The 17,156-nt window shown below is 37.5% G+C and overlaps 1 protein-coding gene across 1 annotated transcript in view; it reads left to right on the top strand.

The window, feature by feature from the left end:
- The window catches only part of LOC129283387 (uncharacterized), a 163,236-nt gene that overhangs the window by 116,734 nt on the left and 29,346 nt on the right, over nucleotides 1-17,156 (top strand). Inside the window, exons 85-97 of the mRNA XM_064113673.1 lie at nucleotides 237-527; nucleotides 1,417-1,665; nucleotides 3,437-3,733; nucleotides 4,214-4,468; nucleotides 5,060-5,184; nucleotides 6,227-6,362; nucleotides 7,843-7,936; nucleotides 8,760-8,917; nucleotides 10,435-10,707; nucleotides 12,528-12,827; nucleotides 13,661-13,966; nucleotides 15,323-15,466; nucleotides 16,786-16,932. Coding sequence (XP_063969743.1) covers nucleotides 237-527; nucleotides 1,417-1,665; nucleotides 3,437-3,733; nucleotides 4,214-4,468; nucleotides 5,060-5,184; nucleotides 6,227-6,362; nucleotides 7,843-7,936; nucleotides 8,760-8,917; nucleotides 10,435-10,707; nucleotides 12,528-12,827; nucleotides 13,661-13,966; nucleotides 15,323-15,466; nucleotides 16,786-16,932 — 2,775 coding nt within the window. The remainder of the gene's footprint in view (nucleotides 1-236; nucleotides 528-1,416; nucleotides 1,666-3,436; nucleotides 3,734-4,213; nucleotides 4,469-5,059; nucleotides 5,185-6,226; nucleotides 6,363-7,842; nucleotides 7,937-8,759; nucleotides 8,918-10,434; nucleotides 10,708-12,527; nucleotides 12,828-13,660; nucleotides 13,967-15,322; nucleotides 15,467-16,785; nucleotides 16,933-17,156) is intronic.

Genomic DNA, 17,156 nt, shown 5'->3' with positions numbered 1-17,156 from the left:
TTTTCACAAATAATAAAGTAAATAATGCACAGTTGTGAGTGTACTTTATATCATTTATATATTTACAATATACAACAGGATGAAGCGGTTGCACCATGTGCTTTTTCTAAATATGCATGCATCGCCACTAGCATCACAACTCTTTGTAAGATGGAGCCCAGGTTAAAATATGTTGAGACAGCCCATGGTAGTTTTGTTTTCTTGATAATTTTATCTGCGGAACTTTTTTCTTGTAGTTGCTGACACCACAATCCCCGTGGCCAGTAACTTCGAAGTCACCACCACCCAGGCCGCAGACCATGTCATTGTCTTGGGCTGGGATCTTCCCGAAAGATCAGCCTTCGACTTCTTTGAGGTGTCGTACACCCCCAACGTCGGCTCCCCGTCATCTCCTGTCAGACTGTCCAAGACCGCCACAAGTCTGAGCATTATGAATGCCTTGGCTGATACGGTATATGAATTTGATTTAGTCAGTGTTCGAGATGAAGAGATGACGGACCCACCCCTTACTGCCACAGACCAAATAGGTAAACTTTACTCTATTTTACTTTACTTCATCCCACAATCCTATTAAGGAATATTCTTGTTCATGGATCGAAAAGATTATAAATGAAAAGCTCTATACTAACAATTTCAAAGGAGTATGTGCTTCAAGCAAAGAATTTTACAGTTTTACTGAGGTAATTCTGATATTATGTTATTTCTGAATCGGCTTTCTAACGATATTTTCATACAAATTTAAGCCTTAAATTGGTCAGATTAAATTGTGGAAGCAGCTTTTGCTTGTTTTTCTCAATTTTCTTGTCCTTCAGGTGTTGCAAGAAATTTGTGATTCATTGCAAGCTCTATTTTCGGTCACTAAATCAATCATATATCTAGTCTTGCAATTTATTGCAAATTTGTGATTGATTTTTTTTTTTTTTTTTTTTTGATTGATTGATTGCATTTATTCTTTTTCATTCCAAAATTTAACAAAAGTTACAATGTATAGCAAAACACAAAAATATAATATACAGAAAATTGATTGCTAATCTGCTTCTCGAAACAAGGACTGTAATCTGATTTGCTGCAGCTGAAATTGATCTATCAAACGTAAAATTGCAACAGATTATTTTCAGTTGATTACAAATATTTTCTTGCAAGTAAGTCTTCATCAAATATTGTTGGTTGTAAAGCATTATTTTGTTCATCACAGCAGGCACAACAATCTCTGTGCATTCAATGGTAAAGTTCCTTGCACGTTTGGGATTGCAGTGTCCTCTGTGGCATTATTTGGTGCCCTCTTTCGGGAAAAACAGTAGCAATTCTGAAAGGAAAAGTGTGGAACACCAAAACTGTATCGGTGCTCTTACGCATATCATTGTTTGGGAATCTTGGCACCTCAAGGGTAAACACACACTTTTTTTTTGTTCACAGACGTCGATAACCTTATCGTTGTTATTGGAGAGAGGACAACCACATCTCTAGAGGTCTTGTGGGGTGAACGGCTGGCTGTCGACGAGTACCAGGTCTCCTACGATGGGACTCTCTTTGAAACTGTTGATGGGAATGATCCTAGGAGGGTCGTTATCACTGGCCTTTCTCCTGGAACAGAGTATACTGTTACTGTAGCGGGCATCGATGCAGGGGTACCCGTTGCCACGGACATGGAGACAGCATCTACTTGTAAGTGCCTCCAAGGTTTTCTTTTAAATTAGTTTTATTTTACCAGAAATTATTGCCACAAAAATGTAGACATACAGAAAGAAATAAGAAGTACCTTTTAAAGCATTATTGAATACTATTTTGTACATCATATTAATTGATTTCAGTCAAATTTCTTTGTTCTTTAAATAAGGCTCTCTAATTTTTTTGTACAGGATATAATGCCATCTACATGTATCTAGAAATATATCTATCACATGTTGCACAATACTATTACCCTGGCTTTAGCATGAGCTGCCTTATCACTGTGCTGTTGAAATAGATGTAGATGTCTTGATTGCAGTAAATTAAACTTATTCAATTTAATCATCGGCCGGGTCATACCAAGACTTAAGGAAAAATGGGATCTTCTGCCTTCTTTTCAGGTGCTCAATGTATTTAAGAATAGAGAAGGGTATTAAAAAAGGATTTTTTCAGACCCGGTCGGAAGATCAAACTACATGTAAGCTGTATTGGCTACCCTGGGTAAATAACAGCCATACTAAGATCCATACTGTTCTATCAATATGCCATCTATTTTACAGCTGAAGTGCGCGATTGCACAAGATGTCAAAAATTATTGATAAAGTCATACTGATATTACACTGTATGTACATGTGATCACTGCACAAAGCAGCTTTTTGCACATAATCAAATAGGAAAGTCAGAGAAATTTAACCCTTACCAGACCGGGCTTTTGGGGTGTTATGTGACCAGGGGGGGAGGTTGAATCAACCCCCCCCCCCCTTTGAGATCTCAGCCGCTGCTTGTGCGAACGCCGTAAATATTGGCTTGATAATAGTGTGGGATGTAATCTACAAGGGTGCATGGTTAATTTTTTTTTTAATGAATTAATTATGCTAATTTATTTTTAAATCCTACTTTTTTGCTCTAATTCACTATAAAGAGCTTATAGAAAGCTAATAATATTGGGTTTTAATATTTTTCATACCACTGATAACAATTACAAATCCAGGTTTGAGAATGAATTTCTTATGTATTTTATTGTTTTATAAATTTCTTATGTATTTTTTGGTTTTTAATCTTTTGTTTTTCTTTGTTTTTTGCCAAATTTATAGAAGAACCTTTTTGAAGCATAATTATGCTAGAATTGATTACTTTCAGCTGATGAAAGTAAAAAAATAATCACATCTTTATGAATAAGATGTGAAAATTGACTTTGTACACAAAATCACATTTTGGAGCAATTTTGGGTCTGACATGCCCTTACGCAATGTTGCGTGATTTTCCAACTGCATACATGTACCTAGGCATTGTAAATTTGGTCTCAAAAGATGTGCAAGACTTCAAAGTAAAAAGTCAGGTAGCGGTGCGGTCGACAAAATGCCTGTTTCCCTGTCTAACCACTTTAATCTATCACTTTGCAGCCATGGTTCAATACATGACACCACTTTTGACCAATCAGAGGACTGAATTATTTGCCATTCTTAAACAGGATTCCCGCAGTCATGGAAATCTTGGAAAAATTTGTGGTCATGGAAAAGTCATGAAATTGCTTGGCTATGGCAGCTTTGCAGTTTGCCGTGTCTTGCAACTCTCAGGTGTAGGCCATCATAACGTGTCTGATTTTGGAAACCGTGCAAGAAAGGAAGTCATGGAAAGCAGCAATTTAGTCATGGAAAAGTCATGGATAAGTCATGGAATTCTGTTTTCAAATTTCTGTGGGAACCCTGTTAAAGAGAGTATTGTATCATAATTTTTCCTGTTTTTACGATTATTTCTTCTAATCTAGTGCATGAACCAAACGGACTATCTGCGATGGTGACTGATCAGTCAGCCTCCATGATCCACCTTACAATAACTCCGCCGTTCGAAGATCCCCAGAGATACGACGGGTACTACGCCCGAGTACGCGTAGGTGGCTTGACCGACTTCTCGAGTCCGGTCGCACAACGCATCACGGTCGCGAAGTCTGCATGCCCGGAGCTGTGGGTCAAGAACCTGGAACCTGACACATTGTACGATGTTGAGATTGAGTGGTACAGTGGCTTGGATATCAGTGAGCCATTGATGATTTCAACCAGCACGGGTAAGCAACAAACCTTTTCCTTCCGTGTTCAAATATCTGACCAGTGTTTCGTAAAGCATATTTTCAGTGATTTTTCATGGACAACTCTTGCTCCGAGTCAATCTAATGACTCTTGCTCCGAGTCAATCTTATGCAAAGATTGCAGGGGCTTATAAAAGATGGTGTTAAATGGAGTTAGACCTATTCCTTACTGGAATTCTTACAAACTGTTTGATGAGCAATTAGACTAACTGGGTAGTAGACAAACTATAATTGATTAAATAAAAAAAACATTCTGGTGCTATTTTTTCAGCTCACAAGCAAACATTTGCTTCATTGTGTACAGTTTAAATCTGACCCTTTGGCAATATCAGGGGCACTTTTTTAGTTTTTCAGGTACAGTTGAGGCCAGAAGCTTACATACACCCAGGAAATTCAAAGAAAAGTTGACACTTGCCAATATTTTCTTGCAATACCCCATCACTTGTGTTTCTCTCACAGTTGCTGCCGCACCGCTGGAAATAAGCGTGGTCGAGCTGGGTACAGACTCCATGACCGTGTCGTGGCAGGAAGGAACGGGATCCTTCTCAAATTACCTGGCCTCCTACACACCCGGTGGGACCACTCCAACACTGATTGCAAGGGGAGAGCAACGGGTCCTGGACCTGACCGGTCTGGTTCCTGGAACTGCCTACACCATTACAGTTCAACAGCAAGGACAGACCTCTGCCCTTGAGACACACATCCAACTTACATGTAAGTGGACAATTCCACAGAATAGTTCAGTTCAGTTCATTTTCTCAGCATAAATATAATATATACAGTATCTACTAGAATGAAAATGACATGTAAGAGTGAAAAAAGTGGAAAATGCCACAGAATAGTTTAGTTCAGTTCAGTTAATTTTCTTAGCATGAATACAATATATAACGTATCTACGAGAATGAAAATGACATGTACATTTATAAGAGAAAAACAGAAACTGCTGAAAAGTTTATGAAAACTTGTGAGTTGTAGTTCCTAGTAAATCAAATTAATGAACATTATATCAAGATGCTCATTCAGTGACTTGGGTGATTTTTATCAGCATAATCAAGCACTTTATAACATATTGCCGAAGTTTAGAGCAAATTTAAGTGCATTGCTCAATCCCAATCACCGATACCTTGATGTATTTGTAACTATTGAATGGAGAATTCTAATCCGCAGTTAATTTACAGGTCCTGACATCATAATCCGTTCTTATCTTACAGATTATATTTATTTTTGAAGTATTTCTATTTCAGATTTGAATTTCAAACAATAAATTATGGATTTTCATTCTCCTTTTCCGTTTCATTTTTACAGTGCCTGAAGTTGTGAATGGCCTAGATGTCACGGAGTTTAAAAATGCACTCGATGTAACGTGGAGTGTGCCCTCTACAGGCAACTATGATGGATATAGGGTCTGTCATTACCCAAGAGGCACTCTGGTGAGTGGTGTAGTACATTCTCATAACGTGTAAGCCTGTCCCTCCCCTGTTCTATAGATGCAGGCTATGTTAGAGTGGAAAACACTCCGTCCCTAGGGTTTATTTCCATTCGGTTCAATGCCAATTCGCCCAATTGCCAACTCGTCTAATATCCTTTTGTCTACCATCAGTTTGTCCATGGTCTGCATGTAATTGCCATTTCGTCCGTTCACCATTTTGTCTAATTACCAGTTGGTCCAATAGCCATTTAGTCCATATATCATTTGGTCTAATTAGACTAAGTGGTAATTGTGCAAAATGAATGAAAATAACATAAGTATTAGACCAACTGGTTAGGCGACGAAATGGTCATAGAAGAACTGGTGATTAGACGAAGTGATGATTGGACCAAATGGTTGTTAGATGAAATGTTGATGGATGGAATGGCATTAGACTAAATGTAGGTAGACCATGTGGTGAGTGGATGAGTTGGCAGTGGACGGATTGTCAATTTAAATGGAGGCCCCGTTAATAACCCACTGTTCTATTCGTATAACAGTAGGGGAACCCCAGGTGTAGTGGTCCACCTGCACCCCCCCCCCTCCCCCCTCCCAATCAGTTATATTGGGAGGAGAGACCTGCATGTCTTACTGATTCAGTTCGCTTTTCACCTCCTAAACAAAGGTGACACCAAGCAAATAATAATCCAATCCAATCTTTGAGTATGTGGTATAGTAGAGCCTTTTCTAGCAGGTCCAAGTGAGGGATTTCAAAATTAGATAACATGGCTGGATAACAGGTACCTTTGACGTCTTTATCCATTAAGTTCTATCAATCAGAGCACTTCTGTAAATATTTTTTTTTTTTACTTGTGATACATTCAGTTTTACTGTGCTCTACTATAAGAAATTTATTTATTTTTTCTATTTTTGAGCAAAATCATATTTTTCACTCAGAAAGGTTTACAAGTCTGCCATCTTATTCCTTGTCTACATTTTTCAAACTTTCATCACTCTGGTTTTTTTAATTATTACATATTGGATTTCTCTTTGTTTTGTTTCAGAGTTCACCTCATTCCTTGGATGGTGTCACGTCGGTCAATCTCCCTGGTTTAAATACCCTCACCTACTATCTGGTTACTGTTTCAAGTCGCATCCTTGCAACATATGGGGAACCATCCACAATCACTCGGCAGACACGTATGTTTCCTGGGTTTTTTTACACTTATCCTGCTTAATATCAGTTTATAAGGGAATAATTTCCTGGTACTGCAGTGCAATTTGCTTCACACTTATTTATGACTGCTACACAAATTTCCTTTGTACAGCTATGTCATTTTGTATACAATACCAAGAAACAATGCTATTAATGGACCGATAAGTCCTTCTGAATCTGAATCTTATTTTAGTCCAGCAAGCCTTTATACAACCCACTAAGTTGAGTAAAGCACAGTGTGGATGAATTTCTTGCTGAAGGAATAAAGCCAATACTGGGATTGGAACCCACAACCTTCTGATTGATCGTAAAGAGTCTGAACCACTAGACCTCACAATTTTGGATGATTCAAGCCTTTATTTTGCAGTAAAGTCCAAATTACATGTAGTTCAAATCGTAGCCAATTCTACATGTATGATCGCTATGACGTCATTACGACTAGATATTAAATTCATTCTTATTCTAATCAGGATGACAGCATAGTCACAGATTTGAACATGGTATTCGTACAATTATTTAGAACATTACACAGTAAGATATTCCAAACGTGATATTTGATGTCTAAACTTTAAAGTCTATGTTCGTCTCTGGGTCTATAGTCCATCTGTGTCTAATCTAATATGTGAGTGTCTGAGCCCCTACTCTGTATGTGTCCATCTTATAATCAAGAATTCTTATTTATATCATTTGTATTGGGGGTGTAACAATTTAAGGTGGGAGTGACCTAAACTTGATCTGATTGGTCTACATGTAACTGATTATCAAACTTTTTCTGGTATAAGGGATGTGGTGATGCTCTACGAAGTGACTGGGGCTGGTAGTATGAGTCGTACTTCTTAGAACTTTTGTTCCTTGAAGTTAGGTGACGTCACTGAGGGTCGATCCTTTATGGTCAGGGTTTACGAGTTCAATGGTACATGTAATGGGGGTTTTGGGATTCTAAGATGACATTGGGGGAGTTTGTAAACAAGTGAAGGTGGATGGCCTAAATGATTTTAAAGATAAATTCCAGTTTTGGTAACGATTTCAAAATGACTTTTTACAGAATCTGATATGATGACCACCCAAGTGTCTGTTTGTATGAATAAAAAATATGTGCCAAAGGATTCTGGAAGAAATTGTGTAATTGCTGAGAAATAAGCAAAATAAGCGCGGATTCGGTCACTTCCGTCGAGTCTTTATTTCAGCAATAATAATACACTGTCCCACGTGTGCCCATCTGTGTTGGTGATCTTCAGTGTGAACATTTTTCAGCGTAGATTTCAAGATTTCACAAAGGTCAGTTTATGTAACTGTACCAGATCTAGATCCTCGATGATATACTGACAATTAAGCCTGGTTTTACAGACTTTCTCATGAAATCAGTGTTTACTGCAACTACTGGCATTTCTCTTTAACAGGAAGTTAACAACGTACTACATAACATCATTACAAATGCTGTATGATTTATTATCCTTTGTGCAGTGATTGGCGATCCCGGAGACATCAATATTGCTCCCGAAGACGTCGAGACCGAATCGATCAAAATTACTTGGGTTACAGTCGATACAATAACAAGGTAAGTACAGTGGTTTATTTCAAGTTCGGTATCAGTGCTAGTATAAGGGCATTCTGAAAGAAAATATTTTGCAAATTTCAGTTGCAAATTTTCAAGAAATAGATCGATTTTAACTAAAGCAAATCAATTTGTATTTGTTTTTATAAGAAGCAGACCTTCAATCAATCGTAAATTTGTAATGAAAAGCATATGACTATCAATTGATTTTTGGACCTGCAATTGACTTGCAATCAATTCCAAGATTCATGCAACACCCCATTAGTGTTAGAAGCAATTGGGATATGAGACATCAATAAAATGTCTTCCAACTACACAACAGTTTTGTTGTCGTAAGGCAACAACGTGCTATTCAATCAGATTATTGGAAAAAAATTGCGCAAAATGATCTTTTCCAAAAGTTATGTAGGTTACTCGGACAAGCTCGTTAAATCCCAACACATGCTCATGACATAAATAACTTGTTATGATGTCCTAGGCTCCGTAACACAAAGCTTAGCAAAGATCGTAGAACATTTTTCTACATCGATTGCATTGACTTCAAGGTACAATCAATCATGAAAATCAAGGGTACGATTAATTGCTAACCTTTTTATTACGGGACGCTGATAGATTCATTATGTTATGATTTAGTCTTGGCATCTGTAGTATTTGAGACATGAAATGTATTCCATGTTCATTAGCATGAAATATGAAAAATGCTGCTGAACTTTCTCTCACCATATTGCATGTATTGTAGCTATACTTAATTCATTGTGAAACAGCCCATTATGTGATGTCATAAAGATTTCATCATGATGTCATAATGATGTCATCATCTTTGCAGGTACACTGTTGGAGGCGGATCCCAGGCTCCACAGACTGTCACAGTTGCATCCCAGGCGCAAGCGGAATTCACCTTCACCGGTCTGACACCAGGCACTTCGTACACATTCTTTGTAGAACCTCAGGGGAGTCAGAGGAGGGAGAGAGAACAATTTACAAGTAAGGTTTGGTCAATAGTACAAAATATTACACATCAGTGTGGGCATTAGTACGAATTATACACCCAATATGACAACAGACACTTCGTACACATTAGAATCCCAGGGGAGTCAGAGGAGGGAGAGAGAACAATTTACAAGTAAGATTTGGTCAATAGTATAAAAATAATGCACATAGTTGTGGGCATTAGTAAGAATTATACACCCAATCTGACAACAGACACTTCATACACATTGGAATCCTAGGGGAGTCAGAGGAGGGAGAGAGAACAATTCACAAGTAAGATTTGGTCAATAGTATAAAAATAATGCACATAGTTGTGGGCATTAGTAACAATTTTACACCCAATAGGACTCCTGGCACTTCGTACACATTAGAATCCCAGGGGAGTCAGAGGAGGGAGAGAGAACAATTTACAAGTAAGGTTTGGTCAATAGTACAAAATATTACACATCAGTGTGGGCATTAGTATGAATTATACACCCAATCTGACAACAGACACTTCGTACACATTAGAATCCCAGGGGAGTCAAGGAGGGAGAGAGAACAATTTACAAGTAAGGTTTGGTCAATAGTACAAAATATTACACATCATTGTGGGCATTAGTAAGAATTATACACCCAATCTGACAACAGACACTTCATACACATTAGAATCCCAGGGGAGTCAGAGGAGGGAGAGAGAACAATTTACAAGTAAGATTTGGTCAATAGTATAAAAATAATGCACATCGTTGGGGCATTAGTAAGAATTACATGTATACACCCAATCTGACAAGAGGCACTTCGGTACACATTAGAATCCTAGGGGAGTCAGAGAGAACAATTTACAAGTAAGATTTGGTCAATAGTATAGAAATATTACACATCACTGTGGGCTTACAACATGTAAGTTAGAATTATACACCCAATTGGACACCTGGCACTTCGTACACATTAGAATCCCAGGGGAGTCAGAGGAGGGAGAGAGAACAATTTACAAGTAAGATTTGGTCGATAGTATAAAAATAATACACATCGTTGTGGGCATTAGTAAGAATTATACACACTATGTACATGTACATTTGGAACAGTCCTTCCACCTGGAAGCATACACGTAGCTGTGGTAATAGCCATGTACATGTATGTACAGTTGTGAACTGCATGCTGATCAGATTTAAGCCAGGCAGGGGGCTGACTTAGATTTAAGCAAAATACAAATGGCTATTGAATAATAAGAAGGTTAAGAATTTTACTTAAGCAGAATACTGATTAAAGAAAATTCTGGCTTAACTATGGAATTGAATACAGGCCCTGATTTTCTATAATGTAAATTGTATTGTGAATTTGTTCCAGAAATATTTAGATTTCCAATTGCCTCTTTTACACAGCATATTGTGCAATTATGATAAACTCTTTAGATTTTCCCAGGCAATGACATAAAACTTGAATAAACGAATAATCTTAAAGACGTCATACTACATTGTAGCTTTAACAAATTTTGGAGTTAATAAATTACAATTTCTTCTCATTTTTAGAGCCGAGCGCCATAAGGAATCTGGTCATTGCTGTGGTTACAACCGATTCTATCACCATAACATGGGAGAGCCCTCTTACAGGTGGAGTCGACAGCTATAGAGTCATGTACTCCCCGTCAAATGGTAACCCCACGTCTCCCCATACCATACCGGATGATGGAAACATTGCCCAGAGCCTCACGGTGACCGATCTGCTTCCGTCGACCCCTTACACGTTCACCGTGGTCGCCATTGTGGATGATCTGGTTAGCGAGCCGGTCAGCAGGGAGAGTGGTGAGTATACTACTATAATCGGGTGCACGAAATAAAGACGCAGGGATAGAGAAAGTGAATCAGTTGTATATCACTATCACTTTATTATTATCTCCTTTAATATCTTGGTTCAGTTTTTACTCCAATACTGCCTTAAGACTTCACAAACAAGGTTCGCCTTCAAGATTGAAGATCCAACGACAAGGTTGCATGGCACATGTATGCCTACAGTCTTCAATATGAAGGGTCCTTTCCAGGACACACCCTAAAAGCCAACCAAAGAGTTTTTTCTATTCATTTTAACACCTGGCCTGGTGCAGGAATACAAAACAGGCTGACCTGTATTGTACATAACTTTTTTTTATTCACGCCCTACGTCTAAAGGCCACCGCACACCTTACGACTGTTCGCAATCCGATTTTGGAACAAATCGCATTTTGCTCATTTTCTGAGAATATGAATGGAACATATCATTTTATTAGAGGTTGAAATTGATTGAAAAAATAATAATATAACCATTTTGAAAGGTTGAAAGCCTTTATTTTGGAGTAAAGGCCAATTTAGTTTCAAATCGTAGCCAATCGTACGACTGCTTTGACGTCATTACGACTAGATATTAAATTTGCTTTTATTCTAAGAAGAATGATAGCATAGTCGCAGATTTGAACATAAGTATTCGTACGATGATTTCGAACATTACACAGTAAGATATTCCATGTCTCAATATTAACATCAAATTCTACTACAAAATCAATTCCAAAATCGGGTCGCAGACCGATCGTAAAGTGTGCGGTCGCCTTAAGAGTTATGCTTGCACCTGTATTCATATCGCTACAATACTAAAGGGGAAAGTTCTCCCTGACAACAGTTGGTTTTGATAGAAAGCAGTAAAGAAATGAACATAAATATTGGTAAGTTTGAAGATAAATCATTATAACGAAGAAGGGATTCATGACTTTTAAAGTTGTAGATTTGTGAAGTCATATGCAAGTAGCTTCCCCATATGTTGTGTAATTTTGCATTCCACAAATTTCGTTTTTTTTATGGTCCATGATGACAAAAATATATTTGTCATGGAAGAAAGTATGAAATAATTTGTCTGATGATGAATTGAATCCACTGCAATGGATTGGTCAAGGAACTGAAGTTTATGATTGTTCAAACACAATCAGTGCAAGCAATTTTTTGCTAAGCTTTATGTTATGCCCCTGAATGTGTTAAAGCAGCAATGAACTACAGCAGCCTCAATAGCGCCACCTCAAGTCCTCAACTATTCACATCTGGCCAGCATAATGCAACATTTTCAGCTGTGTACTCTTGTAATATAGGCCCACTTGAATGGTAACAATAATTCACCACTCAATATATTCATACCACACTGATCATGTTAACAAGTAGCAAAAAAATTACTGTCCTCTGATTTTTTCTTCTCTGTATCAAATGTAAAACAAAGTGGGGGGAAAGCGCATTCATCCATGCAGGGCCCTTACTATGGAATTCCCTCCCACAAGAGATCCGAGATAGCAAGAGTGTCGAAACATTGAAGATTAAGCTAAAAACTTACCTCTTTAACTCATTTTATCAATTATTTTCTGTTACTTGTAATTTTGTTGGCCCCCCCTTCACTTGTGCGCCTTAAGCATCTCTTACGAGATGGATATGGCGCCTAACAAATTGCATATATTATTATTATTATGAATAAAGTTATAGGCTAATTAATTATCTATATTATTGATTGTTATCTAAATATGTATATATGTAAAACTAGTCAAAGAGTTGGTCATTTTACTCTCTCTTTAATAACAGTGTTTTCTTTCTTCTGTTTGTCATCTGCCCTAAAGGAACTACTATCGGCATGGACATCGGCGATGACTTCACCAGCACGCAATTCACCGTTGTTTGGAATATACCGACCGGGGACTTCAACCAGTTCTACGTTCGATACACCCCTTACGATCCAACCCACCCCAACGCGCAGCAGGATCTGCGAATCATCTCTGTGAGCTCATTGGGTGGGGCATCCCAGGGGACTCTGCTTATCTACGGCCTCGTGCCCGGAGAACTGTACAACGTCAATGTGCAGACAGGGAAGAACGGCGAACCTACCGATGACGGCTTTGGGACAATATCATTCAGAACACGTAAGATCGATCATGAAATAGTTACTTATTTCTATCAAGGCTACTCCAGAAAGACTAATATTAGTCTCTGTTGTCACGCCAACTCTTAGACCGACTATTCATTATGTATAATGTACAAATACAATGTATACCATAGCAGAGAATTATTCATCCAAGGTTAAGACTGGTATTCACTTTTGTTTCCGTAAGGTTTTGCGTGACAGATGAAAATTGTTGTGTTGCCACTCCAACCAAGAGGAATGATTCCCACTAATACTTTAAGAAGTGCCTGGTATATTTGTTTTACATCCCTTGAGTTTGAATGATTAATCTTGGAAATCTGTAGTCCTAGTTGGTCCATGTCCCTGTTTGAGACCAAATTTATTAAGCCACTTCGCTTGGCGGAACTTCCTCATGTATGTGTTTGTGCCTTTAAAGGGGGTTGCCCGGGAGGGACTATTGGCTGTTCAGTGTGTCTAAGACTTGACGAGAGCTTAGAACTTCTTTTCACTTTGTTTCCTGGGCAGAACTGCATGCTTAATGAAATAGACAGCACTCTGGCAGTGAAGTAATATTTCATCACCTGAGCATCAATTGACTATTGATTTATTTAGAATACTAATGAATATTCCATTGAAGGGATATTACAAATAAATGTAGGCATTCAGAACACATAAGATTGATCATGAAAACAGTCATATCGCCTATCAATGCCATGCAAAAGATGGTTTCTTTAGTCAGGTCCAATTCCTAGAGATTTTTGCTCCCCAAAAAATAATGATAAACATGTGTATGGGTGGATTATTTTCATCATTTTGATGATGATCCATATATTATCATTGTATTTACTCCAGCTCCATTACCAGTGACAGATGCCGTCGTTGTCGAGCGTGGACCATATTCCCTCTCCCTTGACTGGAGCGATGTCAACTCTGTTGACATCGAGTACCGAATCACGTACGAACCTGAGGAAGGAGCGCTTTTCGAAGACGCAGACGCCACGCAAGCTCTTCCGTTCAATCAGGTGTCAGGATCTCAAGTGGTAGCTCGAAGCTTGGCCCCCGGTAAAGAATATATCTTCATGGTCGAACCTGTGAGTGGAACGGGTTCACCAGAAACTGAACAAGCCGGGGAGGCACAGACCGTGGTTGCATACACACGTAAGTTTTGTTCTCTTCTCCTTGATTCTTTAAAATCCTAAAGGTATACAACTTTCATGAGGCTGAGGTTTTATCATTTTTTTTATCTTCAATTTGGCAATAATTGTGAACTTTCCATTCAATTTCATACTTTGATTTTAAAAAATGTGCATGTAACTCAAATTTGAATTTGATAAATGATAGCAACATTTAAAACTCTGATTTCATTTAATTTGCATCTTCAAACACTAAATGTAGGTGATTCTATGGTGTTGCCAATTTAAAATATGTAATGATGATAGATCTTAAGTTACATAGCTTTTATACGGGAGTAGCTTTTATATGGGAGTGGCACCACGTATGATTTACGTGAATATGTGTCAGTGGGGAAAAATTTCATCTTGTGGACTTGACTCTGAACTTCTAGCCTAGTCTTGTCTAATCTACATAGTCAGTAATATTTATGAGAGTCATGAATATTTATATTCATGAATATGGATAAGATTCATGCAATCCTGTTTTGCATATAACCACAGAGTCATAAGATTTTAATTGAATGTGTGATTGATGCCCGTTTTGTGGTGTTCACACTTTTGTGGAATACACTGAGACATGAATGTTTATAATAGTTAAAGGGATGGTCCAGGCTGAAAATATTTATATCTTAATACATAGAGTAGAATTCACTGAGCAAAATGCCGAAAATTTCATCAAAATCAGATAACAAATAATAAAGTTATTGAAGTTTAAAGTTTATCAATATTTTGTGAAAACAGTCGCCATGAATATTCATTAGGTGGGCTGATGATGTCACATCTCCACTTTCCGTTTTCTGATGTTATGACATAAAATCTTAATTTTTTCATTATTTCATACTTGTGTGAATAATATGTCTCCCTTATAATGAAATAAGTTGCAGCAATAAATATCTAATGCACTAAATCAGTTGTCAATCCAATTCTTCTAGTTCTTGGAGGAAAAAAATTGAATAAATCTAATTTCATATAATAAAATACAAAAGAACAAGTGGAGATGTGACATCATCAGCCCACCTAATGAATATCCATGATGACTGTTTTCACAAAATATTGCTAAACTTTAAAATTCAATAACTTTGTTATTTGTTATCCGATTTTGATGAAATTTTTGACATTTTGCTCAGTGAATTCTACTCTATTTATTAAGCTATTTATAGTTTCAGCCCGGACCATCCCTTTAAAAGTTTGTGGACAGAATCATGAATATTTATATTCATTATTTTTTTTGGAAAAGAACCACTGAGTCCTCAGAAACCCATTGAGACTAGTGTTAGTGTTGAGGTCTTGACACTGTATGTAGTCATAAATATTGATAACTTTTATAAAATGTTTTGCACAGAACCTCTGAGTCCTCAGAATCTCATTGTGACTAGTGTTGAGGTTGAGGCATTCACTATTTCCTGGAGCCTACCACCAGAAGTGAACTACCCAATCGCTTACTACTTACTGGACTTGAATCCGGACGAGCCTATGTTCCCGTTACGTGAGTATTGCTTAAAGTGACAAAATTTGAAGTGATGACGGTGTTAATCGCAGCATTTGTGTGGTGCAGACTTTTTGTACAAAAAAATTCAAAGGTGTAATAATTCAGAAATGCCACATTTCTGCTATTTTTCTTTTTAAAAAATGCCTGACTTTCTTTTGATTAAGAGGAAGGTACAGTACTCTGGATGGATGATACATGTATCTTATCATAAGATGTTGCAGTAAATAGACTTTTATTTTTCCCAGAATGCCACAAATCATACGTGCCCCCGCCTTGAACCCCTTCCGGGTCACTGCCCCTGCGCCACATCTGCACTTCTGGGGCTTAATTTCCCCATCAAACATATTCAGATCTTTTAAGGAGACTTAATGTCATATCAGAAGTTAATGATGTGCTTATTATGTTGATGTTGAGGACACTGATTATAATGGTAATGGAGACAATAATAATGATAATGATTATAGGTATGCTGGTAAACAAGGTTATAATAATGATATTAAGAATGGCAGTAGTGATAATAAATGTGAAAATGATTGCATTAATGATAAAAAATGAAATACGAAGAAAAGAAGAGGAAGAAGAAAAAAGAAGGGGGAAAGAAGAAGAATAAGAAAAAGAAGAAGAAAAGGAGCAAAACACAAAGAAGATGAAGAACAGGAGAAGGAAGAGGAAGCAGAAGCAGAAGACATAAAGAAGTAGAAAAAGGAGAAGAAGAAGAAGAAGTAGAAGAAGAAGGAGAAGAGGAAGATGATGATGATGATGATGAAGATGATGATGATGATGATGATGATGATGATGCTGATGATGATGATGATGAAGATGATGATGGTGATGATGATGAGGATGATGATGATGATGATGATGATGATGATGATGATGGTGATGAAGATGGTGATGATGGTGATGATGATGATGATGATGGTGATGATGATGGTGGTGATGATGATGATGATGATGATGATGATGATGATGGTGATGAAGATGGTGATGATGGTGATGATGATGGTGATGATGATGATGATGATGATGGTGGTGATGATGGTGGTGATGATGATGATGATGGTGGTGATGATGATGATGATGATGATGATGATGATGATGATGGAGAGGAAAGGATAAATTAGAAGAAGTAAAAAAGAAGATGAAGAGGAAGAAGGAAAAGACAAAGAGGGAGAAGAAGGGAAGGAATAAAAATGCTAAGAGGAGGAGGAAGAATAATATACTCAAAGATACTCATGATGATAGTAATAAACCTAATATTTTTTTCAGATGTGTGCACCATAATGTTTGTTATATTCTATATTTATCAATTATAGGTATTAACAGCTCAAGAGAGGAATGGGAAGTCCACGATGGCCTTGTTTCTGGAAGGGAATACCAAGCCTCCATGCGATCAGTTATCATCGATGCAGACAACCAGCTAATAGCCAGTGAACCTGTCACATCAGCATTTTTCTTATTAGGCGAGTTCGTTATTTTCTTACAGTTCTTTATCTAATGATTCTTCCTTTGGAGTTGCTCCCCTCTGGAGGACATTTGCATTCATGATAATTTTGGTAGCATTTTTATTCTGCACCCACTTTCGGCTTTACATATTTTTATACTATCAATTGAACTTGCCTAATACTGTATGAATCTCTTGGGACCTCATAACTCTGGGTATCATAAGCCAGATTCAACTTGGAAG

This window comes from Lytechinus pictus, chromosome 19 (genome assembly GCF_037042905.1).
Source record: "Lytechinus pictus isolate F3 Inbred chromosome 19, Lp3.0, whole genome shotgun sequence".
Lineage (NCBI taxonomy): Eukaryota > Metazoa > Echinodermata > Echinoidea > Temnopleuroida > Toxopneustidae > Lytechinus > Lytechinus pictus.
This window is presented reverse-complemented; position numbering and strand designations above follow the sequence as displayed.